This window comes from Phyllobates terribilis, unplaced genomic scaffold, assembly GCF_046119375.1.
Source record: "Phyllobates terribilis strain yellow unplaced genomic scaffold, ASM4611937v1 Scaffold_1__5_contigs__length_1240528914, whole genome shotgun sequence".
In the NCBI taxonomy this organism is placed as follows: Eukaryota; Metazoa; Chordata; class Amphibia; order Anura; family Dendrobatidae; genus Phyllobates; species Phyllobates terribilis.
In genome coordinates, this window is record NW_027362761.1 from 72,901,812 (window position 1) to 72,929,163 (window position 27,352).

General features: G+C 41.6%; 1 protein-coding gene across 2 annotated transcripts in view; it reads left to right on the top strand.

Annotated features, from left to right (window-relative positions):
• Positions 1-2,489, top strand: part of XPA (XPA, DNA damage recognition and repair factor) — a 34,062-nt gene extending 31,573 nt beyond the window's left edge. For both annotated transcript variants that reach the window (XM_073664417.1, XM_073664426.1), the window contains exons 6-7: positions 1,126-1,243; positions 2,288-2,489. In XM_073664417.1, the coding sequence (XP_073520518.1) occupies positions 1,126-1,243; positions 2,288-2,436 (267 nt within the window). In that variant the 3' untranslated portion in view covers positions 2,437-2,489. The remainder of the gene's footprint in view (positions 1-1,125; positions 1,244-2,287) is intronic.
• Positions 2,490-27,352: the final 24,863 nt, after the last annotated feature.

The window sequence follows — 27,352 nt, forward strand, 5'->3', positions numbered from 1 at the left end:
AAGGGGTTGGTAAGGTGAAAAAGTGGTAATCTCTGCGTGCGTCTTTCTCCACTGCAGTGTAAGGAGTCCACAATTCTCATATCTTACATTAGACAGCACTACATGCACGGTCTCTTCCAGTCTGGAGTCCCAGATAGGGGGAGAAGGGGACTTCAGTTCTCCTGATAGGTGGAAGTCAGTGGGACTCACATCTATCAGACATTTATGGCATGTAATTTCTGTATGCCATAAATCTCTTAACCCCGGCATGATGTGGCCAATTTTCATTTTTGCATTTCTATGTTTTCCTCACCTTCTTCCCAGAGCCATACCTCTTATTTTTCTGTCCACATGGACATATGAGGGCTTGCTTTTTGTGGGTTGTAGTTTAGAATGACACCATTCAGTTTACCATATTTGTGTACTGGAAAATGGGAAAAAAAATTAAAGGGGAGAGAAGCTGTGAAAAAAAGAACTCTCAATTCTGACCTTTTTTTTTATTTTTTTTTTTACGATGTATATTTGGTAAAAATTACCATACAATATGATTCAGACCCTCAGTACGATTACGATACCAAACGTCCAGTTTTTTTTTATTATTTTAGTGGTAAAAATGTTACGGGTCTCTGAAAATGGTAACACAACCCAAAATTTTTCTTTTTTTTGCAAACTTCCGATTTGTTTTTTTTCATTTTTGGTCAATGGAACTGTGTGACTGCTTATTTTTTTTCCAGGGTGAGACAACATTTTTATTGATACCATTTTGGGATAGATGTGATGTTTTGATATAATTTTTTGTGCTATTGCAGCAACCAAAAAACCTAATTTAGGCATTCTTGAATTTTTTTTCGTTTAATCTTTTTAAATATTTTGATCAGAGTTTTTTGAACACTGCGATACCTGGTGTATTTTTGGTGTTTTTTATTTTTAACGGGAGAAAGGGGGGTGATTTGAACCTTTGTTGTAATATATATATATATATACATTTACATAGAGCCCCTTAATTTTTTAGATTGTTCAAATCATACCAACCCTTTAATCTCCTAATAATGGACCTTGGTATTTAGTTCGCTGTGTCTGCTCTACCATAATGCGATTGGAAACTGTGGTGCGTGATGTTCTTCTGCTGTTCCTTTACTCTTTTAGATAGTTAAGCGTTCTTTAGAAGTGTGGAGTACTGAAGAGGCTTTAGAAGAAGCGAAGGAAATGCGGCAAGAAAACAAAGATAAAATGAAGCAGAAAAAATTTGACAAGAAAGTAAAGGGTAAAGTACCAAAATATGCCTTATTTGTAGAATTACGTTGCAGTATACATAAGTATTATAGGACTTGGTTGCAGAAGAATACCAGTTAAAATAACTGTCTTAACAATATTATATGCACAATATATAATATCCTATATATTCAGGGTGTATGTATGCCTAAATTTAGCAGCTTTTTCTTTAAAGCAGACCTGGAAAAAAATCCATAGAGCTTGACCACCATTGCCTGGTGAGTATGTGCAGTAGTTACAATCCAGGCTCTGAGGCATTGACTCCTAATATCCAAGTCAGCTCTCTTAAGCCTATTGATTTGTATACAGCAGTTAACTGCTCACCTCCTTTATCGCTCCCTCCCCTCATTCTTTGTTCTTAACAAGCTACTGTTATAAATCTTGCAAAATCACCAACGCCCACTATCACTGCTCCCAGAGTTCTCCAAATCACGGCTCCCACTGTCCGCTTGTTCAAATGCTATCAGTGGTTGGTCTGGATAGTCTAATGGGTTACAGCAGAACTTGGGCTGAGTTTTATAAGGCTACTCCTACAAGAGTTCTGGTACTCACCAGAACCGTCACTCAAGGTAGAGAGCCTGCCCTGCCAGAAACCAGGAAGGAAGTAGACTGCAGAATTGTGAGCTGCTCAAGAGGCAACTTGAGAATAGCTCTTTAAAGGTGTTATATAGCTGTTCGCTTCCACAATATCAGGTGATTGCATCAACACATACCTGTGTGCACGTATCTTGACTGGTATACATTGATGTGACATCTTTGCCATGTCTCTTATAGTGCTGTAAAAGTGAATAATGTTGGACAACCCATTAACTTTAGTACTGATTTTTGACTTGTGCCTCCCAAAAATATATAGTTACAACCATGAAATCCAACATGTCCGAGCCTTCTTTTGACTAACTTATTCAATAAATGGAGTGTCAGTACACCAGCATTCACATCAGATGGTTGGCCTTTCCTGATATTCATCAAATGTGCTTTACCTTATCCTTAATCTTCTATAATGTGAGAATATTGACATAACCCATCTGTTCTACAGAACTTCGTCATGCTGTAAGGAGCAGTTTATGGAGAAAAGATGTTGGTGGCCATCAACACGAATATGGGCCAGAGGAACATGTTGAAGAGGATATGTATAAGAAGACTTGCACAACCTGTGGTCATGAATTAAATTATGAGAAAATGTAAATTTCTTGGAAAACTAACTTTTTACATTTGAAATATATATCAATTTGCACTAAGTTTTATTGCTTATGTACTCACTTTTTTGGTGCTGTGAACTATGAAGAATGGATTTAGAAGACTTAAGAACAAAGCTGGGCGCATTGCATAACAAGACTTCCGATAGGATGGGAAGAGAAAAGGAGGCGTGCCCTGTGCCGCACATTGGTCAGTTTGTTGGTGGGGGCGTGGTGGGGGTGTGCGCTGATTGTATGCTGCGCACTGGTGGGGGCTGTGGCTAGCTGCAGCGCCGGAGAACGAGAGAATGCGATTGGGAAAAAGAGCGCGCAGCAATTTGATGCGCACTGAAGCAGGAGGGGAGGGGCGTACCAGGGACAAGGAAGAAGGGTTAAAATGGCTTCCTGATCACCGGCGTCGAGACCGCCGCTGAAAACCCGCTATTGGAAGCTGTGGCGGTCCCAACTACTTCATGGCGGGGGTTTTCCCTGCCATGCTTCACAGTTGGGACGGTGTTCTTGAGGTTGTACTAATCCTTCTTTTTCCTTCAAACATGGCGAATGGAGTTGATACCAAAAAGTTCTATTTTGGGCTCACCTGATCACATTACCTTCTCCCGTTCTTCCTCTGGATCATCCAGATAGTCATTGGCCAACTTCAAACGGGTCTGGACACGTGCTGGCGTGAGCATGGGGACCTTGCGTGCCCTGCTTGATTTTAATCCTACTCTCTTCAGGTCATTGACCAGGTCCTCCCGTTTAGTTCTGGGCTGATTCCTGACCTTTCTCAGAATCATCCTTACCCCACGAGGTGAAACTGCATGGAGCCCCAGACCGGGGAAGATTGACAGTCATCTTGTGTTTCTTCCATTTTCTAATAATTGCACCAACAGTTCCCTTCTCAACAAGCTGCTTGCCTATTGTCCTGTAGCCCATCCCAGCCTTGTGCAGGTATATAATTTTTTCCCTGGTGTCCTTAGACAGCTCTTTGGTCTTCGCCATGGTGGAGAGGTTGGAGTGTGATTGATTGTGTTGACAGGTGTCTTTTATACAGGTAACAAGTTCAAACTAATGCAATTAATACAGGTAATGAGTGCAAAGTAGAAGGGCTTCTTAAAGAAAAACGAACAGGTCTGTGAGAGCCAGAATTCTTGCTGGCTGGTAGGTGATCAAATACTTATTTCATGTAATAAAATTAAATTTAATTATTTAAAAATCATACAATGTGATTTTCTGATTTTTTTTTTTTTTTTTACGATTCTGCCTCTCACAGTTGAAGTGTACCTAAGATAAAATTACAGACCTCTCCATTCTTTGTAGGTGGGAAAACTGGCAGTGTATCCAATACTTATTTTCCCCACTGTATAAACCACTGTCAGGGACACTCCAGAAGGGATCGAAGGCATAGCAGCTTCACAAGTCTTAACACATACTGGTAAAGGAAATATTTTTAGGGATTTAAGCCCTAGTGGTGAACTGGGCAGGTTGTGCAATACCAACAAGTAAAATGTCCAGTTTGGGAGGATGGAAAGATCTGATGAAAAGAAAATCAGCCGTCTGTCTGAAAATCAGCCGTCTGTAATACCTGAGTGCATCACTAGTAAACACAATAGCTTGTAGTGTACTTGTTCTCAACAGGAAGCAATCATCAGAAAATGTTTATATAGAAAAGTTGAATCTCATTGGATGTTTTATTCACAAGTGTATTGTACACCACTAAAAAGAATTAAATAATAGAAAAGGGGAGGTTTAATTATGTGAATAAAATATAACCTTTACCAATTTTATATATGTAATAATAAAGTATCACATGCCCATTGTACTGGGCATATATTTGTTCACTGCTGTATGCGTGTGGTTTATGTGCTGTACAGTTGTGAGCCAACAGAGTCCTGGATTGCCGTTTCAGGATATTATACAATAATTATAAATATTAATAAAGCGCTAACCCATGTCCCTCATATAATTAAATTGGCCAGGGCTAAAGGATCTCTATATGTTGATAGGTCAATATAAAAAAAAAATATTAGAAACTCTGATCAGATGTCATTAGTGTCCATAAATTGTGTTGTGGCAGGATCATTAAATAGGAGTGTCCATTCCTATTTTTACACAAGTGCAGGGCAGGCACTTGGCACTCTATCCTGCAGGACAACCATCAGCGGTAAGCTGAGATATGTGGTATCACTACGCAGGAGGCAATGCCGCACCTCTGTTACACCTAGTGTTCTAATGCTGACACGCTGCTTCAGCGCTCCACAAAGTGTCACAATGTGCCAGCGGTTGGTTGGAGGGAAGTTAAACCCTCACTGCACTGACCCTATCTGATCTGGGATATTTACAGCTATCTGACCCTCATATACACCTGATCTGCAAAGCGGGACATATGTCCCTGATGCGTGTTTCGCCATAATACCGGCTTTCATACAGCAGTGAACCAATATATGGCCAGTACAATGAGCATGTGATACTTAATTAAATTGGTAATTTTATATATATTTATGTACTGCTCAAAAAAATAAAGGGAACACTTAAACAACAGAAAATAACTCCAAGTAAATCAACTGTCCACTTAGGAAGCAACACTGACAATCAATTTCACATGCTGTTGTGCAAATGGAATAAACAATAGATGGAAATTATTGGCAATTATCAAGACACCCTCAATAAAGGAGTGGTTCTGCAGGTGGGGACCACAGACCACATCTCAGTACCAATGCTTTCAGGCTGATGTTTTGGTCACTTTTGAATGTTGGTTGTGCTTTCACACTCGTGGTAGCATGAGACGGACTCTCTAACCCACAGAAGTTGCTCGGGTAGTGCAGCTCATCCAGGATGGCACATCAATGCGCGCTGTGTCTGTCAGCGTAGGGTCCAGAGGCTGGAGGCGCTACTAGGAGACAGGCCAGTACACCAGGCGACGTGGAGGGGGCCATAGGAGGGCAACAATCCAGCAGCAGGACCGCTACCTCTGCCTTTGTGCAAAGAGGAACAGGAGGAGCACTGCCAGAGCCCTGCAAAATGACCTCCAGCAGGCCACAAATGTGCATGTGTCTGCACAAACTGTTAGAAATGACTCCATGAGGGTGGTATGAGGGCCCGACGTCCACAGATGGGGGTTGTGCTCACAGCCCAACACCGTGCAGGATGCTTGGCATTTGCCGCAGAACACCAGGATTGGCAAAGTCACTACTGACGCCCTGTGTTCTTCACAGATGAAAGCAGGTTCACAATCCGCACATGTGACAGAGTCTGGAGACGCCATGGAGAGCGATCTGCTGCCTGCAACATCCTTCAGCATGACCAGTTTGGCAGTGGGTCAGTTATGGTGTGGGTTGGCATTACTTTGGAAGGCAGCACAGCCCTCCATGTGCTCGCCAGAGGTAGCCTGACTGCCATTAGGTACCGAGAGGAGATCCTCAGACCCCTTGTGAGACCATATGGTGGTGCGGTTGGCCTTGGGTTCCTCCTAATGCAGGACAATGCCAGACCTCATGTGGCTGGAGTGTGTCAGCAGTTCCTGCAAGATGAGGGCATTGAAGCTATGAACTGGCCTGCCCGTTCCCCAGACCTGAATCCGATTGAGCACATCTGGGACATCATGTCTCGCTCCACCAGCGTCACGTTGCACCACAGACTGTCCAGGAGTTGGCAGAAGCTTTAGTCCAGGTCTGGGAGGAGATCCCACAGGAGACCATCCACAACCTCATCAGGAGCATGCCTAGGCATTGTAGGGAGGTCATACAGGCACGTGGAGGCCACACACAATACTGAGCCTCATTTTGACTTGTTTTAAGGACATTACATCAAAGTTGGATCAGCCTGTAGTGTGTTTTTCCACTTTAATTTTGGGGGTGACTCCAAATCTAGGCCTCTATTGGTTAATAAATTTGATTTCCATTGATGATTTTTGTGTGATTTTGTTGTCAGCACATTCAACTTTGTACAGAACAAAGTATTCAATGAGTATTTCATTCATTCAGATCTAGGATGTGTTAGTGTTCCCTTTATTTTCTTGAGCAGTATGTGTATATATATATATATATATATATATATATATATATATATATATATATATATATATATTAGTACAGACCAAGAGTTTGGACACACCTCATTTAAAGATTTTTCTGTATTTTCATGACTATGAAAATTGTACATTCACACTGAAGGCATCAAAACTATGAATTAACACGTGGAATTATATACTTAACAAAAAAGTGTGAAACAACTGAAAATATGTCTGATATTCTAGGTTCTTCCAAGTAGCCACCTTTTGCTTTGATGACTGCTTTGCACATTCTTGGCATTCTCTTGATGAGCTTCAAGAGGTAGTCACCGGGAATGGTCTTCCACCAATCTTGAAGGAGTTCCCAGAGATGCTTAGCACTTGTTGACCCTTTTGCCTTCACTCTGCGGTGCAGCTCACCCCAAACCATCTCGATTGGGTTCAGGTCTGGTGACTGTGGAGGCCAGGTCATCTGGCGTAGCACCCCATCACTCTCCTTCTTGGTCAAATAGCCCTTACACAGCCTGGAGGTGTGTTTGGGGTCATTGTCCTGTTGAAAAATAAATGATGGTACAACTAAACGCAAACCGGATGGAATAGCATGCCGCTGCAAGATGCTGTGGTAGCCATGCTGGTTCAGTATGCCTTCAATTTTGAATAAATCCCCAACAGTGTCACCAGCAAAGCATCCCCACACCTCCTCCTCCATGCTTCACGGTGGGAACCAGTCATGTAAAGTCCATCCATTCACCTTTTCTGCGTCGCACAAAGACATGGTGGTTGGAACCAAAGATCTCAAATTTGGACTCATCAGACCAAAGCACAGATTTCCACTGGTCTAATGTCCATTCCCTGTGTTCTTTAGCCCAAACAAGTCTCTTTTGCTTGTTGCCTGTCCTTAGCAGTGGTTTCCTAGCAGCTAATTTACCATGAAGGCCTGCTGCACAAAGTCTCCTCTTAACAGTTGTTGAAGAGAAGTGTCTGCTGCTAGAACTCTGTGTGTCATTGACCTGGTCTCTAATCTGAGCTGCTGTTAACCTGCGATTTCTGAGGCTGGTGACTCGGATAAAGTTATCCTCAGAAGCAGAGGTAACTCTTGGTCTTCCTTTCCTGGGGCGGTCCTCATGTGAGCCAGTTTCTTTGTAGCGCTTGATGGTTTTTGCAACTGCACTTGGGGACACTTTCAAAGTTTGCCCAATTTTTCGGACTGACTGACCTTCATTTCTTAAAGTAATGATGGCCACTCGTTTTTCTTTACTAAGCTGCTTTTTTCTTGCCATAATATAGGGAAAATATATATTCTTGTACCGTGTTAGCCAGTAGATAGAAAAATATTTAGATTTGAGAGTCCTCAGTGGTTGATACCTTTTAATGGCTAACTGAAAAGATGGTAACAAATTGCAAGCTTTCGAGACTACTCAGGTCTCTTCATCAGGCATAGTATAACACAAAATCTGAAGAGTCCCATATTTATACACAATAAGACACACAAGAAAAATAAAAAAAAAAATAAATGCAATAGGTAAGACAGGTGATGAAAAGCAGAGTTATTATGGAAGAAATAAACAGTTCTGGCTATAAATATTTTAGCAGTTAATAGATAAGGAGTGTGAAGGTTTTATTGTCCTGTGTCTAGTGTTGTGATGACCTCACAGGTCTGAGAGTCTGAGGAGCACATTCCTTAGTTGATGTAGAATGACATAAATCCATGTGACACATTCATTCCTGCTCTGAAAGTGTTAAAGGTCATCATCAGTTTATATTCTGAGACTCTCCTTTCTCTCTGAGATTTGAAGTTACCTTTTAATACTAGCATTTTCATATCTTTTATGCTGTGATCAGGGGAACAAAAATGCTTGGCTACAGGCAGAGCTATTCTTTTTTCTTTTATTGTGTGGTGATGATGATTCATCCTTGTTTTAAGTTTTTGCCCTGTCCTCCCCTACATAAAGACCCCCAGCTGGACATTTGGTACATATAATTAAGTACACTACATTAGATGTGATACAGCTGAACGTACCTGGGATCTTATAGTCCTGATGTGAATTGGGGATCTTTATCTTGTCTGTGGTCTTTATACTTGGATAGGTTTTACATTTTTTCTGGTTGCAAGGAAAGGTACCTGTAGCTGGTGGAGATGACAGGGAGCTTCTGACAATGATGCTTCTTAGATTTGGGGGCTGCCTGAAACACAGAAGTGGGGGGTCTGGAAATATGGATTGTAATCGGGCATCTTTTTGTAGTAAGGGTTGTAGTTTCCGTGCAGCTCTCCTTAGCGCCTCCAGATTTGGATTGTAGGTGACTACTAGAGGCACCCGGTTGCTTTCTTGTTTAGTTTTGTAATGTAGGAGATGATTCCTCGATATTCTGGTGGCTCTTGTAATCTGGTTCTCAATTGTTCTTGGATGGTAGCCCTGTTTCAAAAAGGTCTTGCTGAGGCCATCAAGGTGTTTGTCTCTATCCATCTGGTTGGAACATATCCGATTGTATCTGATGGCTTGGCTGTAAACAATAGAGTTTTTTATGTGTTTTGGATGGAAACTGTCCCATTTAAGGTATGTAGGACAGTCGATTGGTTTCCGGTACAAGGATGTCTCTATTTCATTGTTCTGTAGCTTGATGATGGTGTCCAAAAAGTTAATTTCAGTACAGGAGTAGTTGAGTGTTAGGTTGATGGTGGGATGAAATCGATTAAAGTGTTCATGGAACGTCTTCAGCTGTTGCTCAGACCCCGTCCACATGATTAAAATATCGTCAATGAAACGATAGTAGGCCAGAGGCCTGATGGGACATGAGGACAAAAAGTCACTTTCAAGCTTGGCCATGAAAAGATTTGCGTACTGTGGAGCCATTTTACTTCCCATCGCTGTACCAGTTTCCTATAGATATATGTTGTTATCAAATTCAAAGTAATTGTGGGTGAGGATGAATTCTGTAAGAAGCAGGTGCAGTCCTTCTTGGGCACCGCAGGGTACTATAGACGCTTTGTACAAGACTATAGTAGCCTTGCGAAGCCCTTGACAGACCTCACCAGGAGGAGCCTACCCCATTCAGTCAAATGGACAGATGAATGCGAGGTGGCCTTTCGGGCTTTGAAGACTGCCCTGAGCAGCTCTCCTGTGCTAAAGGCGGTCGACGGCACACGGCCACTCTTCGAACAGACCGACGCCAGTGAGTTTAGCCTCGGTGCTGTACTCAGCCAGGTCGACTCGGGGAACCAAGAACACCCGTGTTGTACCTAAGTCGTTAACTGCTGCCGAGGGAAGTGGCCTATTCCACCATAGAGAAGGAGTGCCTGGCCATTGTATGGGCCCTCAACCGTTTACAGCCTTACTTGTACGGGCGCCCCTTCACTGTCGTGACTGACCACAACCCCCTCAGTTGGCTGCACACTATGTCCGGTGCCAACGGAAGGTTGTCACGCTGGAGCCTCACCCTCCAGCAGTACGACTTCACCGTTCAACACCGCAAAGGCAGCGAGCATGGCAATGCCGATGGGTTGTCCCGGCGAGGGGAGCCTCCAGAGATACACCTGCAGGAGTACCAGAAGGTCCTACCTCCATAGCGCAGTCTAAAAAGGGGGAGGTGTCAGGCAAAATGTCTTTTTGTCCTAGTTTTAAAAAATGAGAGATGTCTTAAATCTCCACCCCCTGTTCATTTGGAAGAGGCTACATAGAACTTCTCTGCTTCCCCCAAACCAGGAATTTTTATGACCGCCATAAAGCCTCAGCCCAGAGCAAGCATTCTGGTCTAAACTGGAAATTCCCTCCAAGATCCTATTGTCTAACTGTACAAACTTTTAATGTCGATTTTAATAATGCACATGACTGTCACAAACACAGGGACCACATTTTTGAGATGTTCACCTTTTTCCAATTGTGATGGTGTGGTTTTCGTGGCTGGGAGACCACCAGGAACCTGGGAAATGGATTCTGAGCTTCTGAGCGTCATAGAGATATCATATTTGATATCCATCTTCATGAATAGTGGTGACGGCAAACATGATGTCTCCATCTTGGATGTGGGACCCCCCCATACCAAGATATGAAATCTGAAGGATTTGGGTGGGTTCACAAAACCGAGCCCCCGTGTGAGGTAAACAACATGGGTGTCTCCTAATGTTTTGGCCCCTTACTAAAAACCAGAATGGCCATTTTAATTCATTCTTACCCGGGACGTCAGACGCATGCACTCCTCGCTGCGTGGAAGAATCACATTTAATTTCCGGGGAGCCGTCCCCCCACAGAATCTGAGATCATCACCTCGTGGCGCAGGTTTTGCTATTACTTATCCCTTTTATTTTAATAACTGTTTTATGCATATATGTAAATTGTCTCTTTTATAATATCTTGAATATCTTTTGTAAACACTGCCCACTTTCGGGAGTAAATCATTATTATTTACCAGCTTCGTTCTTCTTGTCCTATGTCGAGCAAACACGTTCCTCACCCGCTAATTCACGTTACCTAAGGGATACCCGATCCACCTGTTAAGCGATCGGTGGTGGCAGTATACCAGTATTTATGTGATATTGTGGTTTGAGGGTGGCTGGACGGAGGTATATATACGTTCCTGGAAGGAACTGGTGGTATATATACGTCCTGTCACATCACGTGCCACAATAGTCGACATAAATTAGAGCAGCTGCGCCCTGTTGCTTATCCTCGGTCAATACCATGTTTGACCAGCAGGATAAAGGGGCGCCAGAGGGCTGCAAGGTCTGACCAAGTGTGTTTTCGTGACAATTGAAATCATCATTAAACCTGCTGACAAGGGTGGTGCAATAGTCATGATGAACATATCAGACTACATAAAGGAAGCAAACAGACAACTGGTGGACATGCGCTACTACAAAAAACTGGAGTCTGATCCTACACAGGACTATTACAAGGAACTAAACAAGTTGGTATCGTGTCTGCCTGACGAATCCATAAGAGCCGATGACCTGATACCAGAGAGTCCAAGAATGGGGACATTCTGTATGCTCCCCAAAATCCACAAATCTGGAAATCCAGGAAGACCAATTATTTCATGTGTGGGTACCCTTACTGAGCAAGTTTCTGGATGGGTAGAGTGTGTTTTTAAACCCCTGGTAAAGAGTACACCCAGCTACATTCAGGACACGACAGACCTACTGAATAAACTAGCAGCAGTAGGTCCTCTACCAGAAGGAACCATCCTGGCCACCATGGATGTGGAATCTTTGTATTCTAATATCCCACACAAGGATGGATTAAATGCCTGCAAAATCTTCATAGAAAATACAGGAATTGTTGCTGATTCTGTGGTAAATCTTACAGAATTCATCCTCACCCACAATTACTTTGAATTTGATGACAACATATATCTACAGGAAACTGGTACAGCGATGGGAAGTAAAATGGCTCCACAGTACGCAAATCTTTTCATGGCCAAGCTTGAAAGTGACTTTTTGTCCTCATGTCCCATCAGGCCTCTGGCCTACTATCGTTTCATTGACGATATTTTAATCATCTGGACGGGGTCTGAGCAACAGCTGAAGACGTTCCATGAACACTTTAATCGATTTCATCCCACCATCAACCTAACACTCAACTACTCCTGTACTGAAATTAACTTTTTGGACACCATCATCAAGCTACAGAACAATGAAATAGAGACATCCTTGTACCGGAAACCAATCGACTGTCCTACATACCTTAAATGGGACAGTTTCCATCCAAAACACATAAAAAACTCTATTGTTTACAGCCAAGCCATCAGATACAATCGGATATGTTCCAACCAGATGGATAGAGACAAACACCTTGATGGCCTCAGCAAGACCTTTTTGAAACAGGACTACCATCCAAGAACAATTGAGAACCAGATTACAAGAGCCACCAGAATATCGAGGAATCATCTCCTACATTACAAAACTAAACAAGAAAGCAACGGGGTGCCTCTAGTAGTCACCTACAATCCAAATCTGGAGGCGCTGAGGAGAGCTGCAAGGAAACTACAACCCTTACTACAAAAAGATGCCCGATTACAATCCATATTTCCAGACCCCCCACTTCTGTGTTTCAGGCAGCCCCCAAATCTAAGAAGCATCATTGTCAGAAGCTCCCTGTCATCTCCACCAGCTACAGGTACCTTTCCTTGCAACCAGAAAAAATGTAAAACCTGTCCATGTATAACGACCACAGACAAGATAAAGATCCCCAATTCACATCAGGACTATAAGATCCCAGGTACGTTCAGCTGTATCACATCTAATGTAGTGTACTTAATTATATGTACCAAATGTCCAGCTGGGGGTCTTTATGTAGGGGAGACAGGGCAAAAACTTAGAACAAGGATGAATCATCATCACCACACAATAAAAGAAAAAAGAATAGCTCTGCCTGTAGCCAAGCATTTTTGTTCCCCTGATCACAGCATAAAAGATATGAAAATGCTAGTATTAAAAGGTAACTTCAAATCTCAGAGAGAAAGGAGAGTTCTCAGAATATAAACTGATGATGACCTTTAACACTTTCAGAGCAGGAATGAATGTGTCGCATGGATTTATGTCATTCTACATCAACTAAGGAATGTGCTCCTCAGACTCTCAGACCTGTGAGGTCATCACAACACTGGACACAGGACAATAAAACCTTCACACTCCTTATCTATTAACTACTAAAATATTTATAGCCAGAACTGTTTATTTCTTCCATAATAACTCTGCTTTTCATCACCTGTCTTACCTATTGCATTTTTTTTTCTTGTGTGTCTTATTGTGTATAAATATGTGACTCTTCAGATTTTGTGTTATACTATGCCTGATGAAGAGACCTGAGTAGTCTCGAAAGCTTGCAATTTGTTACCATCTTTTCAGTTAGCCATTAAAAGGTATCAACCACTGAGGACTCTCAAATCTAAATATTTTTCTTGCCATAATACAAATTCTAACAGTCTATTCAGTAGGACTATCAGCTGTGTATCCACCTGACTTCTGCACAACACAACTGATGGTCCCAACCCCATTTATAAGGCAAGAAATCCCACTTATTAAACCTGACAGGGCACACCAGTGAAGTGAAAACCATTTCCGGTGACTGCCTCTTGAAGCTCATCAAGAGAATGCCAAGAGTGTGCAAAGCAGTCATCAAAGCAAAAGGTGGCTACTATGAAGAACCTAGAATATAAGACATATTTTCAGTTGTTTCACACTTTTTTGTTAAGTATATAATTCCACATGTGTTAATTCATAGTTTTGATGCCTTCAGTGTGAATGTACAATTTTCAAAGTCCTGATAATACAGAAAAATCTTTAAATGAGAAGGTGTGTCCAAACTTTTGGCCTGTACTATGTGTGTGTGTGTGTATATATATATATATATATATATATATATATATATATATATATATATATATATATATAATAAAGGTTATTTTATTTACACAACTAATCCTCTCCTTTCTTGTTATTTAATGCTTTTTAGTGGTGTACACTTATGTGAATACAACATCCAATGAGATTCAACTTTTCTATATAAATGTGTAAAGAGAGAGAGAGGGAATATATATATTCGGGTTCAAGTTTGGGTACACTTCTGGTAGCCAGACCGAACTTTGGACTAAACTTCGGGTCGGGTACCAGAACCCGAACTTCCACGGGTCTGCTCATCCCTAAAGATGAAATATATATTGCAGAGAAATTGGAAAAAGAACTAGATGAAATTACCCCCAAGATGGATAAGCTGGAGAGGAAAATTGACTTGGAGGAGGGTTTCAAACAAAACTAGCAATATATCTATAAGATAGAAAACAAAGTAAAGACACTGGAAAGGAGGAAATATTCACAAGATAAATTAGATTACTCTAAGGGCCAGATTCATGATTGGGGAAAAATAAATCCCAACATATTAAAAACAACAAAATAAAAGATATGAGAACCAGAGATGGGAATTTTCTGACACAGACACGGAAAAGTAATGTCTCAGAATCGGACTCGGAATAACCCTCTCACAGACCTATAAGAACAGATAAAGAGAGGAATGCTGACCAGTTCAAATAAGAACAGGAAACAATAAAAAAAAAAAAAACTGATCACAGTAATGTAAACTCCTTTAGGCCACGTTCACATGTTTAGTATTTGGTCAGTATTTTACATCAGTATTTGTAAGCCAAAATCATAAGTGGAACAGTCAGGAATCGAAATACGAGCACCACTTCTGTAGTTTGCACCCACTCCTGGTTTTGGCTTACAAATACTGAACGAGTGAACTTGGCCTTAGGATAATTATATAGCCTACAGTTGGGGAAAAAAAGTATTTGATATACTGCCATTTTGCAAGTTTTCCCACCTACAAAGAATGGAGAGGTCTGTAATTTATATCATAGTTACATAGTTAGTAAAGCCGAATAAAGACTTGCGTCCATCAAGTTTGACCTGTTAGTTCTGTAATTGCTAAAGTTGATCCAGAGGAGGGCAAAAACCCCAAATGATTTAGCCAATCTTCACCTGAGGAAAAATTCCCTCCCGACTCTGAAACCAGCAGTCAGAATAAATCCCTGTATCAACCTACTATTTTATTTTATTTTTAAGTATATGCTGAAATCTGCCTGGTATCTAGAAATGCATCCAGTCCCCGCTTGAACTGGTTTAGTGAATCCGACATTACCGTCTCCTCACTCAGTGAATTCCATATTCTCACTGCTCTTACCGTAAAGAACCCCTTCCTATGCTGGTGCTGAAACCTTTTCTCTTCCAGTCTTAGTGAGTGCCCTCTTGTTACCGTAATATCCCTCCTTTTGAACAAATCCCGGGCAAGGTCTCTATACTGTCCCCTAACATATTTGTACACATTTATTATGTCCCCCCTCAACCTTATCTTTTCCAGGCTGAATAGTCCTAGTTTTGCCAACCTCTCTGGGTATTGCAGTCCCTCCATTCCCCTTATTAATTTTGTTGCCCTCCTTTGTACCTTTTCAAGCTCATTTATATCCTTTCTATATATTGGGGCCCATAACTGAGCACAGTATTCCAAGTGTGGTCTGACCAGTGCTTTGTACAGTGGAAGAACAATGTTCTCATCCTTTGCAGCTATACCTCTTCTGATACATCCCATTACCCTGTTTGCCCTTACAGCAGCCGCCTGACTTTGGGCACTCCAATTTAGTTTGCTATCAATCAAGATGCCCAAGTCCTTCTCCATCTCTGAATTCCCCAATGGTTTCCCATTCAGTGAGTACTGGTGACTTCCATTTTTCCTTCCCATATGTATGACCTTACATTTCTCCTCGTTAAACCTCATTTGCCATTTAATGCTCCACCTACCCAGCTTATCCAAATCCCTCTGTAGGTCTTCACTATCCTCTTTTGTATTAATTGTTTTACATAACTTTGTGTCATCTGCAAATATTGATATTTTACTATTTATCCCGTTGACTATGTCGTTAATAAAGATATTAAATAACATTGGGCCTAGTACAGACCCCTGTGGTACCCCACTAGTGACGCTTACACAATCTGAGTATATTCCATTTATAACCACCCTCTGCCTTCTATCCTTTAGCCAGTTAGCTACCCACTTGCAGACATTTTCCCGAAGCCCCATCATTCTCATTTTGTATACCAACCTATTATGTGGCACGCTATCGAACGCTTTTGAGAAGTCGAGATACACGACATCCACTGGTTCCCCCTGATCTACTCGAGAGCTAACCTCCTCGTAGAAGTCAATCAGGTTTGTTTGGCAGGAGCGATTCCTCATGAATCCATGTTGGTTCGGGGTTAATAGATTATTAGCATCAAGATGCTCCATGATTGCCTCATTAATAAAGCCTTCAAAAATTTTGCCCACAACGGACGTCAGACTCACCGGCCGATAGTTTCCGGTGTTACTTTTTGCTCCCTTTTTGAATATTGGCACTACATTCGCCTGTCGCCAATCAAGTGGTACAGACCCAGTCTCAACAGAGTCCTTAAATATAAGATATAACGGTCTGTCTATCACATTACTTAGTTCCCTTAGTACCCGTGGGTGTATGCCATCAGGTCCTGGTGATTTGTTTATTTTAATCTTACTGAGGCGTTTCTGTACCCCAGCTTGGGTTAGATTTGTCATACTTAGTGGAGGATTAAGTTTGTCACTTCTCATTTCGCCTGTTAGTTCTTTTTCCTTTGTGAAAGTTGACGAAAAAAATGTATTTAATAGATTAGCTTTATCCTCATCTTTCTCTATGATTTTGCCTTCATCACTTTTTATCGGTCCAATATTATTCGATTTAATCCTTTTACTATTTATATACGTAAAGAACAGTTTGGGATTTGATCTACTTTCCCTAGCAATACATCTCTCTGTTTCCTCCTTTGCTATTTTTATTTGTTTTTTACAGGTTCTCGTTTTTTCCTTGTAACACATTAGTGCCTCCTTGCTGTTTTCCTGTTTTAATCTCTTGAATGCCTCTTTTTTGCTATTTAACGCCCCTTTTACGTTCTTATTCAACCATATTGGTTTCCTCTTATTTCTGGCCCTTTTATTCCCATACGGTATATACCTCTCGCACTGAGTATTCAGAATTCTTTTGAAGGTTTCCCATTTACTATTCGTATTTCCTTGATTAAGAACTTTGTCCCAGTCTATAAGTTGAAGGTTTTCTTTCAGCTGATCAAACTTCGCCCTCCTAAAGTTTAATGTTTTAGTTGTTCCCTTATTGATAACCCTACTGAAGGGCATTTTGAAATTGATAATATTATGATCGCTATTACCTAGGTGCCCCCCTATCTGTACCTCAGTTATTCTATCAGGCCTATTAGTCAATATTAAGTCCAACACTGCCTTCCCTCTCGTTGGTTCCTGCACTAGTTGGGAGAGATAATTATCCTTGATATTTATCAAGAACCTTTTTCCTTTCTGCGATCTACAGGTTTCTGTTTCCCAGTCAATATCCGGGTAGTTGAAGTCCCCCATTACAATCACCTCATTATGTTTTGCTACTTTGTCTATTTGTCCTAATAGCAGTTTCTCATTCTCCTCTGTTATGTTAGGTGGCTTATAGCAGACCCCCAGTAATATTTTATTATTATTTTTTGCCCCCTCTATCTCTACCCACATGGACTCGACCCCCTCTTCTCCCTCTCCTATATCTTCCCTTAGTCTGGGCTTTAGACGTGACCTTACATATAAGCAGACTCCTCCGCCCTTCCCCTGTTTCCGGTCCCTTCTAAATAAACTATAATCTGTTAAATTTACCGCCCAGTCGTAGCTATCGTCTAGCCAAGTCTCTGTTATACCTACGATGTCATACCTCTCCTCCGATATAAGCGCCCGCAGCTCATCCGCCTTATTGGTCAGGCTTCTTGCGTTGGTCAGCATGCAAGATAAAACTTTGGGGTTATTTAGCATCCTATTCTTCTCTAACGATCTAACTGTACTATCCCCACCCCCCTCTCCACCCTCATTATATTCACTTCTCCCCTTCCCCCTTGCTTGCCTCACATCCCACCTATTTCCTTGGTTCCCCCCCCCCATCTCTAGTTTAAAAACTCCTCCAACCTATTAGCCATCTTCTTCCCCAGCACCGCTGCACCCTCCCCATTGAGGTGCAGCCCGTCCCTACGGTAGAGCCTGTAGCCGACAGCGAAGTCGGCCCAGTTCTCCATGAACCCAAACCCTTCTGCCTTGCACCAACTCTTTAGCCACTTATTCACCTCCCTAACCTCCCGTTGGCGCTCCTGTGTGGCTCGCGGGATTGGTAGTATTTCTGAGAAAACTACCTTAGAGGTCCTTGCCCTAAGCTTCCTACCTAGATCCCTGAAATCATTTTTAAGGACCCTCCATCTACCACTCACTTTGTCATTGGTGCCAATGTGGACCATGACCGCTGGGTCTTCGCCAGCCCCACCCAGTAACCTGTCAACCCGATCCGCGATTGGCCGGACTCGAGCGCCAGGGAGGCAGCACACCGTTCGGCGATCCCGGTCTTTGTGACAGATTGCCCTGTCTGTCCCCCTAATAATAGAGTCACCCACTACCAGGACCTGTCTAGCCTGCCCTACACTTCCCCCCTCCCCCTCATTACTGGAGCATACACTCCCCCGGCGGTCAGAGGATCTGTCGTGCTCCAATAATGCCGGTTCTGAACCAGCCTTCCTATACTTCTTCCCTCTATCCCTTCTAACTGTTACCCAGCTCCCTGCCTGTTCAGCCTGCGCTTCCCCACTAAGCTCCACCCCCAGTGTTGACCCATTGAGTGTCTGCTCGGTGAGCAGCAAACTCCGTTCCATGTTGTCGATGCTCCTCAGTACCGCTATCTGAGCACTTAGATCCAGGATTTGGGCTTCCAAGTGCACGATATGCTCACATCTCTCGCAGCAGTATGGATCCCTGAGCGGTAGCTCAGGGAATGCATACATTGCGCAAGATGTACACTGCACGGCTCCGGCCAACATGGACGTCATTCTAAATATGGGGATACAGTCAGTATATATGTACAAGTACAAAACACAATTATTTATATATAGGTGTATGGACGGGGATCAATTAGGGATGTGCAAGTGTATCGATTAGATATCGGCGCGGGATCAGTTAAGTATGGACGGGGGATCAATTAAGTATCAATTAAGTATGGACGGGGGATCAGCTGAGTGGGTCAGGTGGATTAATTAAGTATGGACGGTGTGTCAATTAACTATGGACTGGGATCAATAAGTATGGACTGGGGAAATAATTAATTGTGGACTAGGGAATCAATCAATTAATTATGGACAGCGGGTTTAATTAAATAGGATGGGGGGTAAAGCAAATAAATAGGTATGGACGGTGGGTCAATTAACTAAGGACTGGGGATCAATAAGTATCAATAATATCAATAAATATGAACTGGGGAAATAATTAATTGTGGTCTGGGGAATCAATCAATTAATTATGGACAGGGGTTAATTAAATATGGTGGGGGATAAGGCAAATAGATAGGGACTGGGGATGAGTAAAAGTGGACAAGGGGAATCTATTAAATAGGACAAGGGGGATCAATCAATTATGGGCTGGGGGGGTCAATCATTTAAATGTGGTCAGGGGGATCACTTTAATATGGACGGGGGGTGGTCGGGGATCAATTAAATGAGGACGGGGGGGTCAATTTAATGTGGTCAGAGGGATCAGTTAAATATGGACGGGGGTGTTCAGGGGAATCAATTTAAATATGGACGGGGGTGATCAATTAAATATGGACGGGGGGGTAATCAATTAAATATGGACTAGGGAATACAATACAATACAATTACAATACAGATACAAATACAATACAGTACAGTACACACTTGGGTTCAGTAGGGCCGCTTATCGCGGCCTCCTGCCCCTCACTCACCTCCTCTAGGGACGCTACATGCTATCACAGCGCGCTTGTCCCTCCGGTCGCCTCTTACCGGTCCTCCTGATCACCTCCTGGTCACCACCACCTGGCACCCTCCGCTGGCCGGCACTGCACGCTGCCACAGCGCTCTCTTGCGCTCGTCCCTCCGGTCGCCTCCTACTGGTCCTCCCGGTCCGCTCGGTCACCTCCGCCTGGCTCTCCTCCCTTCCCAGGAGCTCTCTCCACACACAGCACAACTCTTGCAGCACACGGCAGGCTCCGCCTCCACCACTTCCTGTCAGGCCTCCTGTCAGGTACACTTCACCTGTGAGACACAGAATCTAAAAAAAAATCTAGAAAATCATTGTATGATTTTTACATTATTAATTTGCATTTTATTGCATGAAATAAGTATTGATACAGTAGAAAAACTTGCACCAATATGGGAGATGGAAATTCAGAGGTTCGAACAACATTGGACAATAAGAAAAACTGATCATAGTTATGTAAACTCCCTTAGGATAATTAATCTATTGAAACATACGTTAACTGGTACCCAAGCGTAAATTGTCAAATAAGTTCTTAACTTTTGCCCTCTCTAAAGAAATTTTATGTAATCAAAAACTTTCATCTTTTCAGCCGTAAGTTGATTTTTAAGAAAATATTTGCACAACAGGCCAGGGCTGGACTGGGACTAAAAAACAGTGCTGCCACATAGACCCCACCAACCCACATCCAATATTGCCATTCCCCGATTCCAAAAATAAAATGCAACATTCCCATGGCATAATATTCTTTGTCACACCGCTTGCCACTCTCCTGCAGGGGTTGTCTGGCAATTCTGAATTGAGAGGTAAACAGCACTAAAGATGACATTTCTACACATACCTATAAGCAAGTTTGCACATTTCCTCAGAATAAGACATGCCTATTGTACTCACCTCTTGATGCAAAAGTGACCAACCTTTATAGGCTGCGTTCACACATTGCATTGCTTTTTGCGGCAATTTTTGAAAATTAGTACACCCAAATGTCAGACATATATTGCAACTTCCCAAGTGATATGCAACAAAACTGATGAAACTAGAGTAGAAAGTAGAAAACCCAGTTTTCATAGGAAGATAACAATAATTTATTTTTTAAAAATGAAACAATTTTATTTCAATTATTTTTTAAAAATTCTTTAAAATATAAAATGCAGGTACTTTCACTTTAACATCTGGTCTACAATACCAGGCATTGCATTTGACAAATTCACAGAGAAATCCCTTTGGCACTGGCACTTTATGTTTATATATGGGATTGTTGCAATCTAAGACAATGAGGATCTACAGTTGCATCTCACTAAATTAGAATATCATCAAAAAGTTTATTTATTTCAGTTCTTCAATACAAAAAGTGAAACTCGTATATTATATAGAGTCATTACAAACAGAGTGATCTATTTCAAGTGTTTATTTCTGTGAATGTTGATGGTTATGGCTTACAGCCAATGAAAACACAAAAGTCATTATCTCAGTAAATTAGAATACTTTATTATAACAGCTTGAAAAATGTTTTTAAAATCCGAATGTTGGCCTACTGAAATGTATGTTCAGTAAATGCCCTCAATACTTGGTCGTGGCTCCTTTTGCATTAATTACTGCATCAATGCGGCGTGGCATGGAGGCGATCAGCCTGTGGCACTGCTGAGGTGTTATGGAAGCCCAGGTTGCTTTGATAGTGTCTCTCATCTTCCTCTTGACAAAACCCCATAGATTCTCTATGGGGTTAAGCTCAGGCGAGTTTGCTGGCCAATCCAGCACAGTGATACTGTTGTTTTTAAACCAGGTATTGGTACTTTTGGCAGTGTGGACAGGTGCCAAGTCCTGCTGGAGAATGAAATTTCCATCTCCAAAAAGCTTGTCGGTAGAGGGAAGCATGAAGTGCTCTAAAATTTCCTGGTAGATGGCTGCGCTGACTTTGGTCTTGATAAAACACAGTGGACCTACACCAGCAGATGGCATGGCTTCCCAAACCATCACGGATTGTGGAAACTTCACACTAGACCTCAAGCAGCTTGGATTGTGTGCCTCTCCACTCTTCCTCCAGACTCTGGGACCTTGATTTTCAAATGGAAATTGGAACTCTGGGACCTTGTGAGTGTGTCAATGACTGCCTTCTGGACATCTGTCAAGTCAGCAGTCTTCCCCATGATTGTGGAGCCTACTGAAACAGACTAAAGGACCTTTTTAAATGCTTAGGAAGCCTTGGCAGGTGTTTTTTGTTAATTTACTGAGATAATGACTTTTGTGCTTTCTTTGTCTGTAAGCCATAATCATCAACATTAACAGAAATAAACACTTGAAATAGATCACTGTTTGTAATGACTCTATATAATGAGTTTCACTCTTTGTATTGAAGAACTGAAATAAATTAACTTTTTGATGATATTCTAATATAGTGAGATGCACCTGTAGATGCTTATTTGTTGCTGTTTATAGATTTTCTGGCCTCCTTAAACCTGCACCTTAATAGTATATACCGTATATTTTTATTGATATGTGGTATCCCAATGTAGAATCTTAAATTCATCTATTTTTGCATTAAAATTAAATATCTATGAATACTAGCAAGCTGTTAAAGTGAAAGTACCTGCAATTTATATTTTAAAGAATTTTTAAAAATAATTGAAATAAAATAAGTTTATTTTTTAAAAAATAAATTCTTATCTTCATATGAAAACTGGGTGTAATGTACTCTAGTTTCATTAGTGTTGTTGCAATTTTTGAAAATTGTTGCAAGTCAGTGAATTTTTGCCACAACTGCAGCAAAAAAACAAACTGACAACAACTTGTAAAAGCAGCCTTAATAAATTGACAATTGGGTGTTATCATTCCTCTGTCAAAAGCCTGAGTCACTACACACAGTTGAACCATTGAATCTAATAAGAGAAGAAATTATGACAGCCAGTTGTGATTTAGGCCATGACTACAGAGAGACTTTGGCTGTGTTCCTACAAAGTAGTTAGTGTCGAAATACCGTATACTAGTATAATACCCCAATGCAGCTAGTAGTGAATCCTCCATAGTTCCTACATGCTGTATAGTAGATGCATACAAGACAGTCAGAGAAGAACTGCTTAGAGCTACAGTATGTTCGCAACAAAAATAAGCACAGACTCATCACTAAGCATATATGGAGGAAATACTTGTGTAAATGTAGTCGCTGAATTATGAGTGCGCCTTTATTAGGATTCTTTCACAAAACGTTTATTTGTTGCTTATAAAAACACATCAAGTCTGATGCATATTTTTGCAAGCCTTTTTTTTTCATTAAAGCACCACTCCAGCGTTTTGTTTTTTTTCAGCGCTGGAGTGGTGCTTTAAGTGTAAATCCCCAGCCCACGGTAATATACTCACCCTCCGGCATCTTCCTTGGTTTCCCGGCGCCATCTTGTGAGCACAGCTTCTGACAGCCGCAAGTCAGAAGCTCCACTCACAATTTCTCAATACAAGTCTGAGAGCCAGAACGAGGCTCTCATAGAGTTGTCTTGAGAAGTGACCTCTGACACACTCCAGCATACCCTGGAGCATGCCGGCAGGTCACTTTTCACAGGAGCCGGACCAGAGCGGCGTGAAAACCAATGAAGGCGGCGGAAGGTGAGTTTATGACAGGTGGCAGGGGACATTTAAAGCACCACTCCAGCGGTGCAATAAAAGAAAACGCTGGAGTGGTGCTTTAAACCACCCTCATTGAAAGCCTAGAGACTTGGCTACAGGTTATGTCGCTCGCTCACATACATATATGCAGATGATGAGGTGCAGATAACACTTATTGACAGAGGAAGAACATTATGGACTATGCATGTTTATAAAACTTGGGCTCACATACCCAGAGAGGGCGATAAGTGCTGAACATATGTGCATTATGGGGCAGACATTAACGTCAGATCACCTATCTGAAGCCAAGGCTAATCTGAACTCGCCCTCCACTGATGGCATGTAGCAGCACCCTGCACTCTAAAAGATGCAAGCCTCCAATACCATGTTGAGCGGTGTTGTACAGGGCACGCGGTCTCTCACTCTGAGGGTCCTGAGCTCTCATCTCGGCACACAATGTTCTACATGACATTCCATGATAGACCTATGCAAAGGATTATTTAAAGGGGTTGTCCAGTACTTTAATATTGATGCCCTATCCTAATTAGGAAGACTCTGGGACCTGATGGTCTGTCCTACTTATATTACAAGACCTTCCAAGATGAACATCTCCCTTCATTAATCCCCTTTTCAGTTATTTTCTAAAGAGAGCCCCGATCCCTGCCTCCATGCTACACTCATTTATAACATTGATTCCCAAACCAGGCAAGGATAGACTAGACTGTAAAAACTATAGACCGATTGCCCTTCACAATTCAGATGTGAAAATATTTACAATAATTTCAGCAATACGCCTGAATCAATGGTTACCTTATATGATCCACAAAGACCAAGTGGGATTTGTCCCTTCTAGACAAGGTGGCGACACCAGAAGGGCAGTTGATCTCATAGAAATAGTCAAAAATCTGGAGAACCTACTCTCCTCCTGAGTTTGGACACTTGATCGCCTCAGTTGGCCTTTTATGCTTAAAGCCCTTGGGACATATGGCATAAAGGGATAAAGGGCCCTCTTTAAAAAGCTATTGAGGGACTGTATTTTAGTTCCTCAGCTACGATATATCTTCCTCATAGCTCCTTTAAACCAATTAAGATTGATAACGGCACCAAACAGGGTTGCCTGCTTTCCCCCCTACTTTTCGTCCTTTGCATTGAGCCTTTGGCTGCTGCTATGCAAGCATCACCAGACATTAAGGAAGTCCGGATTAAAGACAAAGAATTCAAATTATCCCTTTTTTGCAAATGATATCCTTCTAGCACTCACAAAACCTTATACAACCTCCATTCACTGCTTTCAAAATTTGGCCAATTATCAAGGTATAAAACAAATTCAACTTAAACTGAAGCCCTCCCACTTAACATAAATGACCCCCATCTAGACCACCTCCAGAGTAACTTTAAATACCACAGGCGTACCACTTCTCTCAAATACCTAGGAATCAATCTCACAACCTCGTACTTCACTATAGACGAGAACAATTTCCCTCCACAATATAAAGAAATAAGATCCTTACTGCCGAAATGGAAATCACTCCCTCTCTCACTATTTGGACTCATTTCAGCAATAAAAATGACTATTCTCCCAAAACTCATCTTTTTGAGACTTTACTCATATCGGTCCCACTCAGAAATTTGCGTGCTTTTTCAAGCAGTCACTTTAAATTTTGTATGAACAGGAAAACGTCATAGAATTGCAAAGTTGGTAATGTTGGCTGATAAAAAGATGGGAGGGCTAGCGGCACCTAACTTGTTCATTATTATTGGGCATCGCACCTCCGCACAATCCCATCGTGGTCTTCTAAACCTGCCTATATGAAGGGATGGATATTGAAAAATTATGGTTAGCCCCAGACCACCCCAACTCCCTGATCTGGAATGGGGCTTATAATCCCTCTGCAATAGACCTATTAGGTCTAATGATGCAAACCAGAAATATATGGAGGGTCTGCTCTAAAAAAATCAATCTGGCATCAACAAATTCTGCTCTTCCTTAATTTTCCATCCGAATTTCCCTGAAAGTCTAAGCCACTCAATCTGGCTTGTTTAACTTCGCTGACATAATCCACTATAAAAGGCAAATTTTACATTCCTATGATGACCTGAAAACAAAGTTCTCTCTCTATTCGCTTTCATTATTCCAATACATTAAGATAAGGCATTTTGCCTCATCATTATTCCACGGTCTACAGGCGTCCATTCCTACCTCCTTCGAGAGACTATGCAAGAATAGTCAGGGCCGGCCCGAACGTATAGGCGAACTAGGCGGCCGCCTAGGGCGCCGACCCTAAGGGGGCGCCAGAGAAAAAATAGAAAAAATTATAAAAAATCTTTTCAAAAGGCAAAAAGTTTTAGGGATGGAAAGAAAAGTGTACATAAATTTTTTTACCATAAATTTAAAAGAAAAACCGTTGAGCTTCAATTTACGCACGGAAAGGAGGCGCTAAACTACGGACGTGAGTCGTTTGCATCGTCTGCTGACAGGTGTTTGATCCCGCGCGTTTATTTTGCTCCTAAGTTTTCAAATGTTGGCAAAGCAAAGCAAACAACCAAAAATGCACACACTACACTAAGGGGGCGCCCGAGAGAAAAAAATACGTATACTTAAATGGTAGGTGTACCATATGGCCTATTTATACGTAGTTTGGACTTTAGGTACTAGGTACTAGTTGGCGATTATATTGATAGATGTCATCAGCAGTCAATGCGGCTAGTGGGAGGAGTCTGTTTTGATTCATTGGCGTAGACTGCCTGGACTGCCAGTCAGGCCAGCTAAGACAAGGGAGATAGTATCTACGTTTTTTGCATATCGGCGCGCGCGATTATAATATTTTCGAGGTATGTCTCTACTGTTTGCATGCTTTATCATGTGAGCCATTGCTGTTATTTTGTATATTCATTAGATTCATTGTTCCATGAGGTTTCATGAATGCAAATAGAAAATAGGAGGTTTTTAGTAAATTTTTGGCCTAGGTTCTAAAGTGTTAGGCGCTGCGAGCTAGGTATATTGTTTTGATTTTCAAAAATATTGGAAACATTGGAAATTGTTAAAGAAATTTGTGGTTTTTGTCTTAAAAGTAAAATCGTATTATATAACTTTCAGATAACAATTTTAATCGGCGCGTTAACTATTAGGTAAATGCTGTGTGTTGTAACAAGTCATGGCTGATAAGAAGAAAAAACTTTCGGAGTTTCAGAACCGTAAAAGAAAAGCTGAGGAGGAGAAATCACTTTCAAAAATCAAAGGGTCATTTTTAAAATATCTAAGCAATAGAAATGAAGACGCCGAATTCCAAACGTTGGAACAACAGGCTTCTGTTGCCTCGGAAATATCGAATGTGGAAATAGAATTTGTTTCTCATGCTGAAAATAGTGAACTACAACCATCAATATCTGGTGGTAGATCTGATCAATGTACCAGTACTGACATGGAGGCTGGTACATCTATAGAAATACTATGCAAAGACCATTCGGACGATCCCGCTACGTGGACCGTAATCAATGATGACTTACGCCTAGATGTAGTAAAACTCGGCCCCACACAAGTTAAAGATTTCGATTTTCCTTTGGACACTAATCGTAGAAAATTTTCTTGTGTTCACTATAAACGTCGTCTTGTCAATGGTGAAAGTCTTGAACGCAATTGGCTAACGTATTCTATTCAGAAAAATTCAGTTTTTTGTTTTTTCTGCACGTTGTTTCCAGACTCATCACTTCAACTAGGAATCATCAAACGCTCAGCCTTAGGTACTGATGGTGTAAATGACTGGAAAAACATATCTGCTATTTTGGCCAGCCACGAAAAAAGCAAAGATCACATGATTAGCTTTCAAAAATGGAAGGAACTCGAAAATAGACTTAAGATGAACAAGACCATTGACGAAGAACACTTACGCAAAATTGAAGAGCAAGAAAAATACTGGCATCAAATTTTAGAAAGGTTGATAGCTCTAGTGAGGGTACTAGGTACGCAAAAC